This window comes from Manis javanica, chromosome 5 (genome assembly GCF_040802235.1).
Source record: "Manis javanica isolate MJ-LG chromosome 5, MJ_LKY, whole genome shotgun sequence".
Lineage (NCBI taxonomy): Eukaryota > Metazoa > Chordata > Mammalia > Pholidota > Manidae > Manis > Manis javanica.
The window spans coordinates 38,677,501-38,697,848 of NC_133160.1; the positions used below are offsets into that span (position 1 = coordinate 38,677,501).

Genomic DNA, 20,348 nt, shown 5'->3' on the forward strand with positions numbered 1-20,348 from the left:
CTTATACTCTGAAAACTACAAGTCACCCTTAAGAGAAATTAAAGGGGACACTAACAGATGGAAACGCATCCCATGCTCATGGCTAGGAAGAATTAATATCGTCAAAATGGCCATCCTGCCCAAAGCAATATACAGATTTGATGCAATCCCTATGAAACTACCAGCAACATTCTTCAATGAACTGGAACAAATAATTCAAAAATTCATATGGAACCACCAAAGACCCCAAATAGCCAAAGCAATCCTGAGAAAGAAGAATAAAGTAGGGGGGATCTCACTCCCCAACTTCAAGCTCTATTATAAAGCCATAATAATCAAGACAATTTGGTACTGGCATAAGAACAGAGCCACAGACCAATGGAACGGGCTAGAGAATCCAGACATTAACCCAGACACATATGGTCAATTAATATTTGATAAAGGAGCCATGGACATACAATGGCAAAATGACAGTCTCTTCAACAGATGGTGCTGGCAAAACTGGACAGCTACATGTAGGAGAATGAAACTGGACCATTGTCTAACCCCATATACAAAGGTAAACCCAAAATGGATCAAAGACCTGAATGTAAGTCATGAAACCATTAAACTCTTGGAAAAAAACATAGGCAAAAAACTCTTAGACATAAACATGAGTGACCTCTTCTTGAACATATCTCCCCGGGCAAGGAAAACAACAGCAAAAATGAACAAGTGGGACTATATTAAGCTGAAAAGCTTCTGTACAGCAGAAGACACCATCAATAGAACAAAAAGGAACCCTACAGTATGGGAGAATATATTTGAAAATGACACATCCGATAAAGGCTTGACGTCCAGAATATATAAAGAGCTCACACACCTCAACAAACAAAAAACAAATAACCCAATTAAAAAATGGGCAGAGGAACTGAACAGACGGTTCTCCAAAAAAGAAATACAGATGGCCAAGAGACACATGAAAAGATGCTCCACATCACTAATTATCAGAGAAATGCAAATTAAAACTACAATGAAGTATCACCTCACACCAGTAAGGATGGCTGCCATCCAAAAGACAAACAACAACAAATGTTGGCGAGGCTGTGGAGAAAGGGGAACCCTCCTACACTGCTAGTGGGAATGTAAATTAGTTCAACCACTGTGGAAAGCAGTATGGAGGTACATCAAAATGCTCAAAACAGACTTACCATTTGACCCAGGAATTGCAGTCCTAGGAATTTACCCTAAGAATGCAGCAATCAAGTATGAGAAAGACCAATGCACCCCTACGTTTATCACAGCAGTATTTACAATAGCCAAGAATTGGAAGCAACCTAAATGTCCATCGATAGATGAAAGGCTAAAGAAGATGTGGTACATATACACAATGGAATACTACTCAGCCATAAGAAAAGGGCAAATCCTACCATTTGCAGCAACATGGATGGAACTGGAGGGTATTATGCTCAGTGAAACAAGCCAAGCGGAGAAAGAGAAATACCAAATGATTTCACTCATCTGTGGAGTATAAGAACAAAGGAAAAACTGAAGGAACAAAATAGCAGCAGAATCACAGAACTCAAGAATGGACTAACAGGTACCAAAGGGAAAGGGACTGGGGAGGATGGGTGGGTAGGGAGGGATAAGGGAGCGGGAGAAAAAGGGGGGTATTAAGATTAGCATGCATGGGGGGGTAGGAGTAAGGGGAGGGCTGTACAACACAGAGGAAACAAGTAGTGATTCTACAACATTTTGCTACGCTGATGGACAGTGACTGTAAAGGGGTATATAGGGGGGACCTGGTATAGGGGAGAGCCTAGTAAACAAAATATTCGCCATGTAAGTGTAGATTAATGATAAAAAAAAAAAGCAGTTCCTGTGTGGTGACCTCCACTGAGTTCTACACAATGATATAAAGGGCATATAAAAGTGTAGGCATAGGGTCTGTTTGTGTTTATTCAGAGGATCAAAGCCTAATTTGGCTACCCCGAAAATGAACTAAGATACGATATGAAAAAGAACTTCCAACATCAGCACTCTCGGGAAGACTCATGCCAGAAGATGACCATCAAAAAACCCCAACAAAGATCCACGCAGTGGTACAGGTGTAGATGCACTCATCCCACCAGTTCCTGGACTTGCCATGGGAATGAAGAAGGAGATATCTAAGCTGGCCTGTGCATACAGCAAAACAACAAATTTGACTGGATCTAAACTGTTGGAACTCAACCAAGAATTAGGAGAAGTGCAAATTGTAGCGCTCCAAAATCTTACAACTACAGACTATTTACTGTTAAAAGAACATATGGGATGTGAACAGTCCCCAGGAATGGGTTGTTTTAATTTGTCTGATTTCTCTCAGACTGTTCAAGTTCAGTTGGACGATATTCACCATATTATAGATAAGTTTTCACAAATGCCTAAGGTGCCTAACTGGTTTTCTTGGTTTCACTGGAGATGGCTGGTAATTACAGGTATGCTTTGGTTACATAACTGTACTTCTATTATGTTAATGTGTGTGTGAAATTTAATTAGTAGTTTAAAACCTTACATGCTGAAGTTACTCTACAAGAAGGTATGTCAAAGAAATAATCAATCTTCCCAGGTTTTCTTCCACCTGCTACTTCTATAGCTTTTCTTCTTCCTTCCTAATTATAACCCTTAAGTAGAATTCGTGCCTCATATCAAATTTACCAAGTATCATAATTCTTCCAAGTGGTAAAGACACCTCAAGACAAATGCTTGGCATAGAAGCCACAGGGCATAAAATATGCAAAGAAGTAAAAAGCTAACCTTTTCAAACAATAAGGCTTCTCTCTCACTTACCAACTTAACATTTCCCTGTATGGCCCCGGAAGATGACTGGTTAGCCAGAGATGGGTAAGATTCCTCAAGTGAGAAACAACCTAAGACAGGCACAGTCGCAGGAGGGCCATCAGGTGCGAAAATGGGGATCAACAGAGGTGAGGCTTAGAACCTCCCCCCCCCGTTCTAACAGAAATCTTCTGCATACGTGGATGTTTTATTGCCCTTGTCTAGCTTTGATTAACACAGTCTACAGGCACACACCTGATCATCTACATTTACTCTCTTACAACACTAAACTATGTTTTCTACCTGTATCTTGTATCTACCAACCACTTCAGCATTTTATTAAAAATAATAATAATAAAGAGAGAAATGTGGTATCCACATATAAATCAACTATAAAAATCAAATGAATATTCATATTTGAACTGACTGTTTATAGTCCATAATGCATGATCAAAACCAAAAGCCTCTGTGATGACTGCCCTTGTAATGTTCACCATGTAACTTATTCACTATGTAAGAATTTGTTCTCCATGTAAGAACTTGTTCGTTATGCTTCAGAAGATTGGAGACTGACGAAAATTAGGCTTGGGGTGGATTAATGATTGTGCATTGAGCATTGACCCCCCTATACAGAATTTTATTGTGGTTAACAACCATTTGATCAATAAATATGAGAGATGCCCTCACAAAAAAAAAAGAAAGAAATAAAATAAGGACACAGAGGCACTGAACAACACACTAGAACAGATGGACCTAACAGACACCTACAGAATTCTACACTCAAAAGCAACAGGATACACATTCTTCTCAAGTGCACATGGAACATTTTCCAGAATAGACCATATACTAGGCCACAAAAAGAGCCTCAGTAAATTCCAAAAGATTGAAATGCTACCAACCAACTTCTCACATCACCAAGTATAAAACCAGAAATAAATTGCACAAAGAGAACAAAAGGCTCACAAACACATGAACGTTTAACAACAGGCTCCTAAATAATCAAGTTGATCAATGACCAAATTAAAACAGAGATCAAACAATACATGGAGACAAATGAAAACAACATCACAACACCCCAACTTCTGTGGGATGCAGTGAAGGCAGTTCTAAGAGGAAAGTATACAGCAATCCAGGCCTATTTAAAGAAGGAAGAACAATCCCAAAAGAATAGTCTAAATTCACAATTATTGAAACTGAAAAAAGAAGAAAATATGAGGCCCAAAGTCAGCAGAAGGAGGGACATAATAAAGATTAGAGAAGAAATAAATAAAATTGAGAAGAATAAAACAATAGAAAAAATTAATGAAATCAAGATCTAGTTCTTTGAGAAAATAAACAAAATAGATAAACCCCTAGCCACACTTATTAAGAGAAAAAGAGAATCTACACACATAAACAGAATCAGAAATGAGAGAAAAATCATGAAGGACACCACAGAAATACAAAGAATTACTAGAGAATACTATGAAAATATGTATGCTAAAAAACTGGGTAACCTAGAAGAAATGAACAACTTTCTAGAAAAATACAACCTTCCAAGACTGACCCAGGAAGAAACAGAAAATCTAAACAGACCAATTACCAGTAATGAAATTGAATAGGTAACCAAAAAAATACCCAAGAACAAAACCCCTGGAACACATGGATTCAGTGCTGAATTTTATCAGACATTTAGAGAAGACATAATACCCATTCTCCTTAGTTTTCCAAAAAATAGAAGAGGAGGAAATACTTCCAAACTCATTCTATGAAGCCAGCAACACTCTAATCCCAAAACCAGGCAAAGACACCAAAAAAAAAGAAAACTACACACCAATATCCCTGATGAACATAGATGCAAAAATACTTAACAGAATATTAGCAAACTGAATTCAAAAAAATATATCAAGAGGGTCATAATTATGATCAAGTGGGATTAATTCCAGGGATGCAAGGATAGTACAACACTTGAAAATCCATCAACATCATCCACCACATCAACAAAAAGGACATAAACCACATGATCATCTCCATAGATGCTGAAAAAGCATTTGACAAAATTCAACATCCAGTTATGATAAAAATTCTCAACAAATGGGTATAGATGGCAAGTACGTCAACATAATAAAGGCCATATATGACAAACCCACAGTCAACATCATACTTAACAACGAGAAGCTGAAAGCTATTCCACTAAGATCAGGAAGAAAATAAGCATGCCCACTATCCCCACTTTTATTCAAAACAGTACTGGAGGTTCTAGCCATGGTAATCAAACAACACAAAGAAATAAAAGGCATCCAGACTGGTAAAGAATAAGTTAAACTGTCACTGTTTGCAGATGACATGATATTGTACATAACAAACCTTAAAGAATCCACTCCAAAACTACTAGAACTAATATCTCAATTCAGCAAAGTTGCAGGATACAAAATTAATACACAGAAATCTGTTGCATTCCTATGCACTAATGATGAACTAGCAGAAAGAAAAATCAGGAAAACAATTCCATTCACAACTGCATCAAAAAGAATAAAATACCTAGGAATAAACCTAACCAAGGAAGTGAAAGACCTATACCCTGAAAACTACAAGACGCTCTTAAGAAAAATTAAAGAGGATACTAACAAATGGAAATTCATCCCATGCTGTTGGGTAGGAAGAATTAATATTGTCAAAATGGCCTTCCTGCCTAAAGCAATCTACATATTCAATGCAATCCCTATCAAAATACCAATAGCATTCTTCAATGAACTGGAACAAATAGTTCTAAAATTCATATGGAACCACAAAAGATCCCCAATAGACAAAGCAATCCTGAGAAGGAAGAATAAAGCAGGGGGGATTATGCTCCCTGACTTCAAGATCTACTACAAAGCCAAAGTAATCAAGACAATTTGGTACTGGCACAAGAACAGACCCATAGACCACTGGAACAGAAGAGAGAGTCCAGATATTAACCCAAGCATATATGTTCAATTAATATATGATAAAGGAGCCATGTGTATACAATGGGGAAATGACAGCCTCTTCAACAGCAGGCGTTGGCAAAACTAGACAGCTACATTAAGAGAACAAAACTGGATCACTGTCTAACTCCATACACAAAAGTAAACTCAAAATGGATCAAAGACCTGAATGTAAGTAATGAAAACATAAAATTATTTGAAGAAAACATAGACAAAACTCTCTTGAATATAAACATGAACAACTTCTTCATGAACATATCTCCACGGATAAGAGAAACAAAAGCAAAAATGAACAAATAGGACAATATCAAACTAAAAAGCTTCTGTACAGCAACAGACATCATCAGTAGAACAAAAAGGCATCCTACAGTATGGGAGAATATATTCATAAGTGACATATCTGATACAGGGTTGACATCCAAAATATATAAACAGCTTACACATGTCCACAAACAAAAAGCAAATAATCCAACTAAAAAATGGGCAGAGAATCAAGGACGTGAAAGACCTATACTCTGAAAACTGTAAGACACGCATGAGAGAAATTAAAGAAGATACCAATAAATGGAAATACATCCCATGCTCATGGATAGGAAGAATTAATATTGTCATAATGACCATCCTGCCTAAAGAATGTACATATTTAATATAATCCCTATCAAAATACCAAAAGCATTCTTCAACAAACCAGAGAAAATAGGTCTAAAATTCATATGGAACCACAAAAGACCCTGAATAAGCCAAAGCAGTCCCGAGATTACGCTCCCTAACTTCAAGCTCTATTTTTTGTAAATGACATATCCGACAAGGGGTTAACATCCAACATACATAAAGAACTCACATGCCTCAACAACCAGAAAGCAAATAACCCATTAAAAAATGGGCAGAGTCACTCTCCCCACTGTTATTTAACATAGTACTGGAGGTCCTAGCCACGGCAATCAGACAAAACAAAGAAATACAAGGAATCCAGATTGGTAAAGAAGAAGTTAAACTGTCACTATTTGCAGATGATATGATACTGTACATAAAACACCCTAAAGACTCCACTCCAAAACTACTAGAACTGATATCGGAATACAGCAAAGTTGCAGGATACAAAATTAACACACAGAAATCTGTAGCTTTCCTATACACTAACAACGAATCAATAGAAAGAGAAATTAGGAAAACAATTCCATTCACCATTGCATCAAAAAGAATAAAATACCTAGGAATAAACCTAACCAAAGAAGTGAAAGACTTATACTCTGAAAACTACAAGTCACTCTTAAGAGAAATTAAAGGGGACACTAATAAATGGAAACTCATCCCATGCTCATGGCTAGGAAGAATTAATATCGTCAAAATGGCCATCCTGCCCAAAGCAATATACAGATTTGATGCAATCCCTCTCAAATTACCAGCAACATTCTTCAATGAATTGGAACAAATAATTCAAAAATTCATATGGAAACACCAAAGACCCCGAATAGCCAAAGCAATCCTGAAAAAGGAGAATAAAGTAGGGGGGATCTCACTCCCCAACTTCAAGCTCTACTACAAAGCCATAGTAATCAAGACAATTTGGTACTGGCACAAGAACAGAGCCACAGACCAGTGGAACAGATTAGAGACCCCAGAAATTAACCCAAACATATATGGTCAATTAATATTTGATAAAGGAGCCATGGACATACAATGGCAAAATGACAGTCTCTTCAACAGATGGTGCTGGCAAAACTGGACAGCTACATGTAGGAGAATGAAACTGGACCATTGTCTAACCCCATATACAAAGGTAAACTCAAAATGGATCAAAGACCTGAATGTAAGTCATGAAACCATTAAACTCTTGGAAAAAAACATAGGCAAAAACCTCTTAGACATAAACATGAGTGATCTCTTCTTGAACATATCTCCCCGGGCAAGGAAAACAACAGCAAAAATGAGCAAGTGGGACTACATTAAGCTGAAAAGCTTCTGTACAGCGAAAGATACCATCAACAGAACAAAAAGGAACCCTACAGTATGGGAGAATATATTTGAAAATGACACATCCGATAAAGGCTTGACGTCCAGAATATATAAAGAGCTCACACGCCTCAACAAACAAAAAACAAATAACCCAATTAAAAAATGGGCAGAGGAACTGAACAGACAGTTCTCCAAAAAAGAAATACAGATGGCCAAGAGACACATGAAAAGATGCTCCACATCGCTAATTATCAGAGAAATGCAAATTAAAACTACAATGAGGTATCACCTCACACCAGTAAGGATAGCTGCCATCCAAAAGACAAACAACAACAAATGTTGGCGAGGCTGTGGAGAAAGGGGAACCCTCCTACACTGCTGGTGGGAATGTAAAGTAGTTCAACCATTGTGGAAAGCAGTATGGAGGTGCATCAAAATGCTCAAAACAGACCTACCATTTGACCCAGGAATTCCACTCCTAGGAATTTACCCTAAGAACACAGCAATCAAGTTTGAGAAAGACAGATGCACTCCTATGTTTATCGCAGCACTATTTACAATAGCCAAGAATTGGAAGCAACCTAAATGTCCATCGGTAGATGAATGGATAAAGAAGATGTGGTACATATACACAATGGAATACTACTCAGCCATAAGAAGTGGAAAAATCCAACCATTTGCAGCAACATGGATGGAGCTGGAGAGTATAATGCTCAGTGAAATAAGCCAAGCGGAGAAAGAGAAATACCAAATGATTTCACTCATCTGAGGAGTATAGGAACAAAGGAAAAACTGAAGGAACAAAACAGCAGTGGAATTACAGAACCCAAAAATGGACTAACAGAAGATCAAGGCCTAGCTTGGATACCCAGAAAATGAACTAAGATACGATATGAGGAGGAGCTTCCGGCATCAGCACTCTCTGGAGGACTCGTGCCGGGGGATGATCATCAAAAAGCCTCCACAGGGATCCGGACGATGCTGCGGTTGTGGCTGCATCCAGCCCACCGTCTCCTGGACTTGCCATAGGAATGAGGAGGGAGATGTCTAGGCTGGCATGTGCATACAGTGAGACAACGAATTTGACCGGATCTGTACTGTTGGAACTCAACCAGGAATTGGGAGGGGTGCAAGTTGTAGCGCTCCAAAATCTCATGACTATAGACTATCTATGGTTAAAAGAACATATGGGATGTGAACAGATCCCAGAAATGGGCTGCTTTAATTTGTCTGATGGTTCAAGTACAGTTGGACAATATCCATCATATCATAGATAAATTTTCACAAATGACTAGGGTGCCTAAATGGTTTTCTTGGCTTCACTGGAGATGGATGGTAATTATAGATTTGCTTTGTTTATGTCACCGTATTCCTATTATGTTAATATGTGTGTGCAAATTAGTTAGTAGTTTAAAACCTATACATACTAAGGTACTCTACAAGAAGATATGTCAAAGAAATAATCAATCCTCCCATGTTTCCTTCATATGCTACATCTATAGCTTTTCTTCTTCCTTCCTAATTACAACCCTTAAATAGAATTCGTGCCTCATATCGAATTTACCGAGTATCATAATTCCTCCAGGTGGTAAAGATACCTCGAGACAAATGCTGGGCATAGAAGCCACAGGGCATAAATCTGCAAAGAAGTAAAAAGCTAACCTTTGCAAACAAAATGGCTTCTCTCTCACTTACCAACTTTACATTTCCCTGTATGGCCCCGGAAGATGACTGGTTAGCCAGAGACGGGTAAGATTCCTCAAGGGAGGAACAACCTAAGACAGGCACAGTCGCAGGGGGGCCATCAGGTGAGAATTTGGGGATCAACAGAGGTGAGGCTCAGAACCTCACCCCCCCTGCTTTGAGAGAAATCTTCTGCATCCATGGATGTTTTGCTGCCCTTGTCTAGCCTGGATTAATACTTAGTCCATAGCCACACACCTGATCATCTGATCATCTACATTTGCCCTCTTACAGCACTAAACTATGTTTTCTACCTTTATCTTGCATCTACCTGCCACTTCAGCATTTTATTAAAAATAAAAATAATCATAACAATAGGAGAAATGTGGGATCAACATATAAATCAAGTACAAAATCAAACGAATATTCATATTTGACCTGATTGTTTATAGGTCATATTGCATGATCAAAACCGAAAGTTTCTGTGATGAATGCCCTTGTACTGTTCACCATGTAAGAATTTATTCACTATGTAAGAATTCGTTCACCATGTAAGAACTTGTTCATTATGCTTCAGAAGATTGGAGACTGACGAGAATTAGGCTTGAGATGGATTAATGATTGTACATTGAGCGTTGACCCCCCTATACTGAATTTTATTGTTGTTAACAACCATTTGATCAATAAATATGAGAGATGCCCTCTCAAAAAAAAAAGAAACAAAAAAAAAATGGGCAGAGTATCTTAACAAACACGTCTCCAAAGAAGAAATTCAGATAGCCAAAGGCACATTGAAAGATGCTCCACATAGCTAATTATCAGGGAAATGCAAATTAAAACCACAATGAGATATCACCTCAGACCAGTTAGGATGGCCAACATAGAAAAGAACAGGAACAACAAATGCTGGCAAGGATGTGGAGAAAGGGGAACTCTCCTACACTACTGGTGGGAATGTGAACTAGTTCACCTATTGTGGAAAGCATTATGGAGGTTCCCTAAACAACTCAAAATAGAAATACCATTTGACCCAGGAATTCCACTCCTAGGAATTTAACCTAAGAATGCAGGAGCCCAGTTTGAAAAAGACATATGCACCCCTATGTTTATCGCAGCACTATTTACAATAGGCAAGAAATGGAAGCAACCTAAGCGTCCATCAGTAGATGAATGGATAAAGAAAATGTGGCACATATACACAATGGAATAATATTCAGCCATAAAAATAGAACAAATCCTACCATTTGCAACAACATGGATGGAGCTAGAGTGTATTATGCTCAGTGAAATAAGCCAGGTGGAGAAAGACAAGTATCATATGATTTCACTCATCTTTGGAGCATAAGAACAAAGAAAAATATGAGGGAACAAAACAGCAGCAGACTCACAGAACCCAAGAATGAACTAACAGTTACCAAAGGAAAAGGGACTGGGGAGGATGAGTGGAAAGGGACAGATAAGGGGAAAAAGGCTCATTATGATTAGCACACATAATGTTGGGGCAGGGTGCACGGGGAAGGCACTAGAGCCCAGAGAAGCAAGTAGTGTTTCTACAGCATCTTACTACACTGATGGACAGTGACTGTGATGGGACTTGATAATGGGGGGAATCTAGTAACCACAATGTTGCTCATGTAATTGTATATTAATGATACCATAATAAAAATTAATAAATAAAAAAATAAAATGCAAAGAACGCGTAAGAACAAGAAACAGAGACATGTAATTAGAATGTATAAAAATAACTACATGAATTCAAAATCCATTTCCCTGTAACACATTCTACCTCCAAACAGCTATGTTAAGAATCACTATTCAGAGCTGCAAGGACCAAAATAGTAGTCATAACCCACATGTACCTATTGAGCACTTAAAATGAGGAGACAGCAAGTCAGAAACTGAATTTTTAATTTCATTAAATTTTAATTTTAATCTTAAAATATATTCAATTACTGGAAAGTTTTCAGTATGTTTAGAATAACCTATGTAAACCTACTTTTTCAACTGTTAATTTTTAGTAAATACAGACCACATTTCCCAGGAAAATTTAGAGTCATAAATGACATGTGCTGAAAGTGTAAAATACACAGTGGTTTTGAAGACTTAATACAAAAAAAAAAGTTAAAGACCTCACTGATAATTTTTTTCATTAGTTACATTTTTGAAGTGATATTTTGAAATCACTGATTTAAGTAAAATAATCATCAAAATTAAATTAACTTATTCTTTTCCTTTTTTTAATGTAACTACTGGAAAAATTAGAAGTACATATGGGGCATGCATTATATTTCTACTCGATAGACTATTCTAAAGCTTATATATCTAAATGTAGGTTAAAAATATCATTATGACAAATCAGCGATTAATATTTCAAACACCTCCTGACCTTTTCATTTGATTGTCTTCTTTTCTTTAGTTGAATGAAATCTGTTTCCACCCTTTCTGCCAGCTCTAGTTTCCTCTTGTTTCTTTTAAATGCAGCTAAACTGAATCCTATAAAAGAAACATTAAAAATAACATTTGAGAAATATTAGGGCAATGGGGAAGATAAAATATTCTGAAAAGCATTCTCAGGTCAAAATCTTTCAAAATGTTGGGCAAAGAGTATTTTTTTTAAAAAGTCTTTTCAGTGTATGCTGAGGTGGTAGAAGAATAAAGGGAATAACCTAAGATTAAAGAATAAAGAAAAAGTACTGAAGATAGATGCTAATGCATGGTACACCAACTCTGGTTCTGAAGGTCTCTGTGCTTAGAGGACAAGAGATGAAATCTGAGACAATGCAGCATGAGAAAACATATTGGAGATTATCCAGAAAACAGGAAGGATTTCCAAAAGATGATACACCCAGTGAAAGGGAAATTCACAAAAAGCCATGGTACACAAAGAAACAGGACACTTTCAAGTCTCAGCATTACTTATAAGTGTAAGGGAGGAAAAGTCTCTCTAGAAAATTCATGACCAACAAAGGCATTTAGACAGATTTAGAGGAGAATTCATATTATCTATATGGTCTGACAAAAAAAAAAGAAACCACAAAAATTATCTTGATGTGGCAATGCTTCAAAAACCCATCAAACACATAAGCAAATGCTCTCCGGAAAAACACACCCTAATACTTAACAGACCTCAGAGAATTCCCATGTTCCAATTAACATGAGCCCATATAGTTTAAAAGAAAACTCACAAAATACATGAGAAATAAGCCACCAAAAATAAAAGAATAAAAGCCAAATATCAGAAACCATAATTCAACCTACAAACACCACAGATACCAGAATAACCAGATACAGAATATAAAACATATTTATGCCCATAGAAATAAAAGAAACCAACTGAAAATATAACTAAGGAATAAAAGATGATAAAATGACCAGGGAGATTTAAAGAACCAAACGGAGCTTCTAAAAATAAAAAAATGTAATAATTAGAAATTTTAAACTTGATATACAGATTTAAATGGCCAATCAGATTCTGGTAATAAAAGAGAAATTACAAACTAGAATATAACACTGAAAAGATTACCAAATTTCTGAGAATAGCAGAGGCAGACTAAATTATTCAGACTAATTCTCTCACTGAATATTATTAAAAATATGGAAAAACACATTAAAAACATTGAAAACCTCTTATTAAAAGTGCCAAGCTAAATTCTGGGGGTAAACTGAGGACTAAAGCTTTCATTATTGCACTGTAAGAATCTGTCATCAGTAGCACACATGGGTTTGGCTAAATGACATCAAAGAGAGACCTAAGTCAATCCCAAAGCCCAGTAAAGGTGAGTTTATATAAGACACTTCCCACAATAAGTTGGGGGTTGAAAGGGCTAGTACCCTCATAGCAGGGCTGATCCAGAGCTAAGCAAATCTGCCCCTATCTATCACAGTATTGAGTACATTCAAGCAAGATTGTCTTAGATCATGGAAACAGGAGGGCCAAAAAAAAAAAAGAAGAAGAAGAAGGTTGGGAGGGAGGAATTGGAAAGAAAAAATTATCCCTGAGAGGTTTTGGTTTGACTGGGTCCCTTGCACAAATTTGCAAGCATGTGGCCTGGGTGGGTCAGGAAATGTTAAGCTTTGAACTAAATTTACTAAGTAGATTCTGATTAATAGTGTGTGAAATAATAGATAATGTATATATTGTTCTCTGCCCCCAGTTCCTGGCACAGAGGTCTTAAAACACTGAGAATTTCCTTAGTGATAAGAGCACTAGGATCATCTTTTGTTTTACTATTTGGTCTTCAACCCCAGTTCCTGACACATAGTTCCTAAATCCCCAAGAATTCCCTAAGTGATATGAACATCTTTTGCTCTAATGAGGCAACTCTTGGTGGCCTTCTAGATGGCTTCAGCATGGGGACTAGTCACCAGAAAAACCAAACCATGATCGGAACTTTTAGCCCCATCCCCATCCTCAGGGAAGGAGACGGGGACTGACATCTGAGTTAATGATCAATCATGCCTACATGATGAAACATCCACAGAAATCCCAAAGTACAGAGAGCTTCTAGGTGGCAGAACACATCTAGGTGCCAGGAGGCTGGTATACCCCAACTCCATGGATCAGAAGTTCCTACACTCAAGACCCTTCCAGGCCTTGTTCTATGTATCTATTAATCTGGCTATTCATTCATATTCTTTGAAATGAGCTGGTAATCTAGTAAGTAAACTATTTTCCTGAGTTCTGTGAGCCACTCCAGCAAATTAATTAAATCAAGGAGGAGATCACGGGAACCTCTGGTGTACAGCCAGTTCTTCAGAAGCACAGGCTACAGCCTGGACTTTGAATTAATCTAAAGTTGGGGAGTGGAAGTCTTATGGGACTGAGCCCTTAACCTGTGGGGTCTGTACTAACCCCAGATAGTATCAGAATTAAAGTGAATTGTAGGACCCCCAGATGGTGTCAGAGTATCACTTGGTGGAGAAAACCCACATATCTGGTGCCAGAAGTAATGTAGAGAATTCTGAGCGTGACAGTAGTATGAGAGTAAAGCAGAAACAGAAGACTGTCTTTCTCATACACAGTGCACACACAAATGGCAAAAGTAAAAGCAAAAAATAACATCTGGAAAAAGACACCTTTATCGTAGGCCACTGGTGAACCTACACAAATAATTACTCAAAGGCAATGATAAGCATACAATCAAAGATAATCAGGCACAAAGGAAATGAGACACCATGAAAGAAAATGAGAAAAAAATCCCAATACAGATGTCGGATACTGGAATTATCAGGCACAAATATAAAACAGGTATGCTTATACTGATTAGAAAATAGGCCAAAAAAAAAGAAAATATCTATATTTCATACCATAAGAGAATTTACAAGTTCTTAAAAAAAAACAACACATAACTTCTGGAAGTAAAAAAACAAATAATCAAAACCAAAATCTCCACATATGTGTTAGGTAGTCGGTAGGTTATAGAAAAAAGAACTGATGAACTGGAAGATTTATCAGGAAAAAGTTATCCAGAATTCAGCAGCTGCAAAAGATAAAATGATGTAAAACAAAGAAGAAAGGTTAAGAAACAGGGAAGATAACATGAGAAGGCCTAATATATGTTTAACCAGAATATCAGAAGATGAGGGTAAAATAGTAGCAATAATTTTAAAAATTGGGTAATAATTTTACCAAAAGGATAAAGCCACTGATCCACAAATTTAATAATTCCAAAGAATATCCACAAATTAAGTTGAAATCATAAAAGTCCATAACAAGATACATTAAATAAAATAACAACATAGAAAAATCTAAAAGGAGCAAGAGGGGGAAAAAGACAGGTTGCCTTCAAAGAAGTGGTAGTCAGAATGATAGTACTTTGACAGCAGCAATGCAAGCCCAAGACAGTGTGGTCTGATGACCCTCAATGTACTAAAAGAAAATAGCTGCTGACTCAGAAAACTATATCCAGTGAAAATATCCTTCAAAAATGAAGGTAAAATAAAAATAGCTTCATATAAACAATAATGAACAAATTCATGACCAGTAAGACCTGTACTAATGAAAATAATAAAGGGTGTTTTTCAGAAACAGGGAAAATAATATAAAGTGAGAGTTCAAAGACAAAAGAGGCAGACAGTGGGAATTAAGTGGAAAAAAGGGTAAACACTGAGGCAAATCTAAATGAAAATTGATTGTAATAAAGCAATAATTAATGTCTCACACTGTTATAAGTACATGTTGAGTTTAAAATATGAAAACAAATGTTGGGAAGATGCTATGTAGTCTACCATCCTTGCATTGTTAAGAGGTGATAAAAAGTACTATTCCCTAACAGACTTTCATAAGGTAAGTATGCATGTTGAAATTTTTAAGTTAATGCCAAGAGAATGATAATAGGCAAAACATATTAACAGAAAGAAAAATGTAGTAATAGAAAATACTCCTACAGAAGGCAAGAAGTGAGATAAAAGGAAGCATAAAACTATGTGAAACAAATAGAAAGCAGAGTAAATTCAAATCCAAATAGCTGAGTAATTATAGTAAATGTAAATGGACTAAATGTGACATTAAAATACAAAGATTACCAAAGAAAATCTTTTATGTATTTGTGCTGCTTCTAAGAAACACGTCTTAATATAAGAATATACAGAAAGACTGAATATGAAAGGATAGAAAAAGAAATACATATAAACTAATCAAAGGAAGCTATTAAGGTATTTTCAATATCAACCAAGTAGACTTCAAGGCAGCAAGCATTATTAGGTATAGAGGGCCAAGTGTTTAAGATAAAAAAAGTTAACTAACTGAAGTCCCTTCTGGGGCTATTAATATGCATGCAAGTAAAATATATGGCAAAAGGAAACTGTTATTAAGTCCTAGCACAATATAGTGAATGATATGTAAGAGAATAAAACTGGATTATTGTCTAACCCCATATACAAAAGTAAACTCAAAATGGATCAAAGACCTGAATGTAAGTCATGAAACCATAAAACTCTTAGAAGAAAACATAGGCAAAAATCTCTTAAATATAAACTTGCAACTTTTTCCTGAATGCATCTCCTTGGGCAAGGGAAACAAAAGCAAAAATGAACTCATGGTACTACATCAAGCTAGAAAGCTTCTGTACGGCAAAGGACACCATTAGCAGAACAAAAAGGCATCCTGCAGTATGGGAGGATATATTCATAAATGATATATCTGACAAGGGGTTAACATCCAAAATATATAAAGAACTTACATGCTTTAATACCCAAAAGACAAATAACCTGATTAAAAAATGGGTGGAGAATCTGAAGACACTTCTCCAAAGAAGAAATTCAGATGGCTAACAGGCACATGAAAAGATGTTCCACATGCTAACTGTCAGGGAAATGCAAATTAAAACCACATGAGATATCACCTCACACCAGTTAGGATGGCCAACATAGAAAGGGCTTGGAACAACAAATGCTAGTGAGGATGTGTGGAGAAAGGGGAACCTTCCTACACTGCTGGTGGGAGTGTAAACTAGTTCAATCATTGTGGAAAGCAATATGGAGGTTCCTCAGAATGCTCAAAATAGAAATACCATTTGACCCAGGAATTCCACTTCTAGGAATTTACCCAAAGAAAAAAACTTCTCAGATTCAAAAAGACATATGCACTTCTATGTTAACTGCAGCATTATTTACAATAGCCAAGATATGGAAACAACCTAAGAGTTCATCAGTAAGTGAATGGATAAAGAAGATGTGGTACATATACACAATGGAATACTATTCAGCCATAAGAAAGAAATAAATCCTACCATTTGCAGCAACATGGATGGAGCTAGAGGGTATTATGCTCAGTGAAATAAGCCAGGCAGAGAAAGACAAACACCATACGATTTCACTTATTTGTGGAATATAAAAACAATGCAAAACAGGGAACAAACAACATTAGACTCATAGAGACTGAGAAGTGACTAGTCGTTACCAAGGGGAGGAGGGGCAGGATAAAAGCACACAATTCACAATCACAATATAATTTGATCACGGGGACTGCTGAACCACTGTGATGTACATCTGAAACCAACATAAGACTGCATATTAACAATATTGAATAATAAATATATACATATATACAAAAAATAAAATTTTAAAAAAGAACTCTAGGATTAAAAACAAAAATGAAATTGATTCCTTTAACAAAGACTAAACCCAGGTTGCAACAAAATCAAGGTGACCTGCAAATGATTTAATTGCATGCTAGAACAAAACTCAATGTTATTCAAAGACGATAAATCCATAGTCTCTAAAACATATCATCCACAATTCACAAATTGCAATTAAAAAACAATAGAAGATATGCAACTAAACAAGAAAACATGACCCAGAATCAAAAGAAAAAAAATTTGTCAGTAGAAATTGACCCACAGAGGACCTAAATTTTAGAATTAGCAGTCAATGATAGATTTCACAATAACAATGACAGATATGTTAGCAATGGGAAACTGCCAGAGACATATGGAAAAAAAATTTTTTTTAAATGGAAACTTTGGAACTGAGAACAGTATTTTATATTTTAAAAAAATTATTATATAAGATTAATATCAAATCAAATACTGCTGATGAAAAGATAAGCGAACTTCCAGACAATTAAACAGAAATCATACAAATAAAAGTGTTCTGGTTAACTTTACGTGTCAATTTGACTGGACCAAAGGGTGTCCAGATAGTTGGTGAAATATTTTTGGGTGTGTCTGTGAGGGTGTGCTTGATGAGGATGAGAGTAATATTTAAATTCACAGACTGCCCTCCCTAATGTAGATGGACCTTATCCAATCAGTTGAAAACCTTCATAGGACTAAAATGTGGACTATCCCCTAAGGAAGAGAGAATTTCTCTTACCTGACTACCTTCAAACTGACTTTCTCCTTCCTTCATCCTTGAACTGAAACATCCCATTTTCCTATGTCTGGCGCCTGCCAGCCTTCAGACTGGAACTACAAACCTGGTTCTCAAGACTTTGGATTTGGATTGAAACTATACCAATGGCTCTCCGCAGTCTTCAGCTTACTAACTGACCCTGAAGATCTTGGAACATGTCAGCCTCCATAATTGCACAGGCCACTTCTTTATAATAAATGTTAGATAGATAGATGGATAAGCGATGAGGCGAGAGAGAGAAAGAGATCTCCTATTGATTCTATATCTATGGAGAATCCTAATACAGAAAACACAAAAAGTGAGAAAATAAGTCTCGATAACATGTGACAATATGAAATGTTTTAATGTAAGTAGAATTGAAGTCTCAGTAACAAAAGAGAAAGCACATGATCAAAGAAAACATGTGATGAAATACTGTCCAAAAGTTTTCCTAATTTGATTAAAAACCCACAGACTCAGCAGGTACAATATAAAAAAAAGGCACAAAGGAAATCACAACTAGGCATATTGGTTCAAATGCTGAAACCAAAGATAGAAATTAATTCTTAAAAGCAGTCAGGGGAAAAAAGACACATAGCCTACAGGGAAGCAATGCTAAGACTTCCCATCAGAAACAATGGAATCTAGAAGACAATGCAATAACACCTTTGAAAGTATTAAAATAGAATGAAATAGTATAGTCATAAAAAGGAATGAAATTCTGATACATGTTACAACATGGATGAACCTTGAAAATATTATTCTAAGTTTAACAAGCCAGACCCCAAATGACAAATGTTGTATGGCTCCACTTGTAAGAGTTACCTGGAATAGGCAAGCTCATAGAGAAATACAGTATAATAAGCAGTCAAGGAGGAGGGAATGAGTAGTTATTGCTCAATAGGTACAAAGTTTCTGTTTTGTATGATGAAAAAATGTGGAAATGCATAGTGGTGGTGGTTATACAACACTGTAAATACTTAATACCACTGAATTATACACTTAAAAACTGTTAAAATCGTAGATTTTATGTTGCATATATTTTACCACAATTTTAAAAAAAATAGGAAAATATGCTAAAAGAAAATAACCTATCAACCTAGAAGTCTATATCCAACACAAATGTTTTAAAAGTAAAGGCAAAATAAAGATTTTTTTCAGATAATGAAAGCTGAGAGAATTTTTCTATATTATACTTACCACATTACCAAAAATGCTAGTTCCAGGCTGAAAGGAATAATACTAGATAGAATTTCAGATCTATATATAGGAATGAAATATTAAGTATGTGTGAAGATATGTAAGAGATGCTTTTAGGATAAACCTTAGAAAGGCATTCTAAAATCTTCTGAAACACAGAAGGGAGATAAAAACTTATAAACTTGCCCCCCTTAAAGGTAATCAGGTATAAAGCATATCATTAATGACCACTAACAGATAAGCTAAGCTTCACTGAGGATTAGACAAGTACCCAAAACAGGATGGCATTCAAAAATTTTTTAACTTAAATAATAGTTATAATTTCTCCTTATAAATTCATCATAATTGCAAGAAAATAGATGAATATATATTACTTAACTTTCAAGTACCTCATATAGCCAGAGAATATTTCTTATTGGTTGTATAAGTCAAAAGAAATCTATGGCATAATATATCTGTATGTATTTCTTACTGTGAGCTTAAATACTATTATATAATAAAAAATATTTGCATTATCCTGCAAAATATCTAGAAATAGCTATTTTATAACTTTTCTTTACATAAATGTTCTGAAGTAAAACTGGCAGAACGCATGAATGAGTTCATCTCCACACTCTACGTAAAACCTTACTAAAAAGAAATTAAGGGGTGGAAAAGATTGACATACACAAGGGATAATGATAATGAGGGACAATAGTGACACAACTTTAGAAAATAAGAAGCAAATGGATAAACTGTAACTGAGTAGAGGAAGATGAACCGTGATGCCTGGAAGCCAGATGTCACAAAGTAAACTCACCTCTACCGAAGTAAACTAATTCCTACCAAAGAAACATCAGAAGAGCTCAGAATAGAAGGCACCTGGTATCTCTGAAAGCCAGGGACTGAAAAAACAGGATAAATGGCAGAAAATGTCATTAAGGAACATGTAGATGCCTAAATCCTTCCTTGTGC

The 20,348-nt window shown here is 36.1% G+C and overlaps 1 protein-coding gene across 6 annotated transcripts in view; it reads right to left on the bottom strand.

Annotated features, from left to right (window-relative positions):
• Positions 1-20,348, bottom strand: part of TASP1 (taspase 1) — a 279,334-nt gene that overhangs the window by 177,108 nt on the left and 81,878 nt on the right. For all 6 annotated transcript variants that reach the window (XR_005062408.2, XM_037022455.2, XM_037022456.2 and 3 more), the window contains one exon: positions 11,749-11,855. Coding sequence is in view for 5 of the 6 variants with exons in the window: in XM_037022455.2 (XP_036878350.1) it covers positions 11,749-11,855 (107 nt within the window). In the remaining variant the exon portion in view is untranslated. The remainder of the gene's footprint in view (positions 1-11,748; positions 11,856-20,348) is intronic.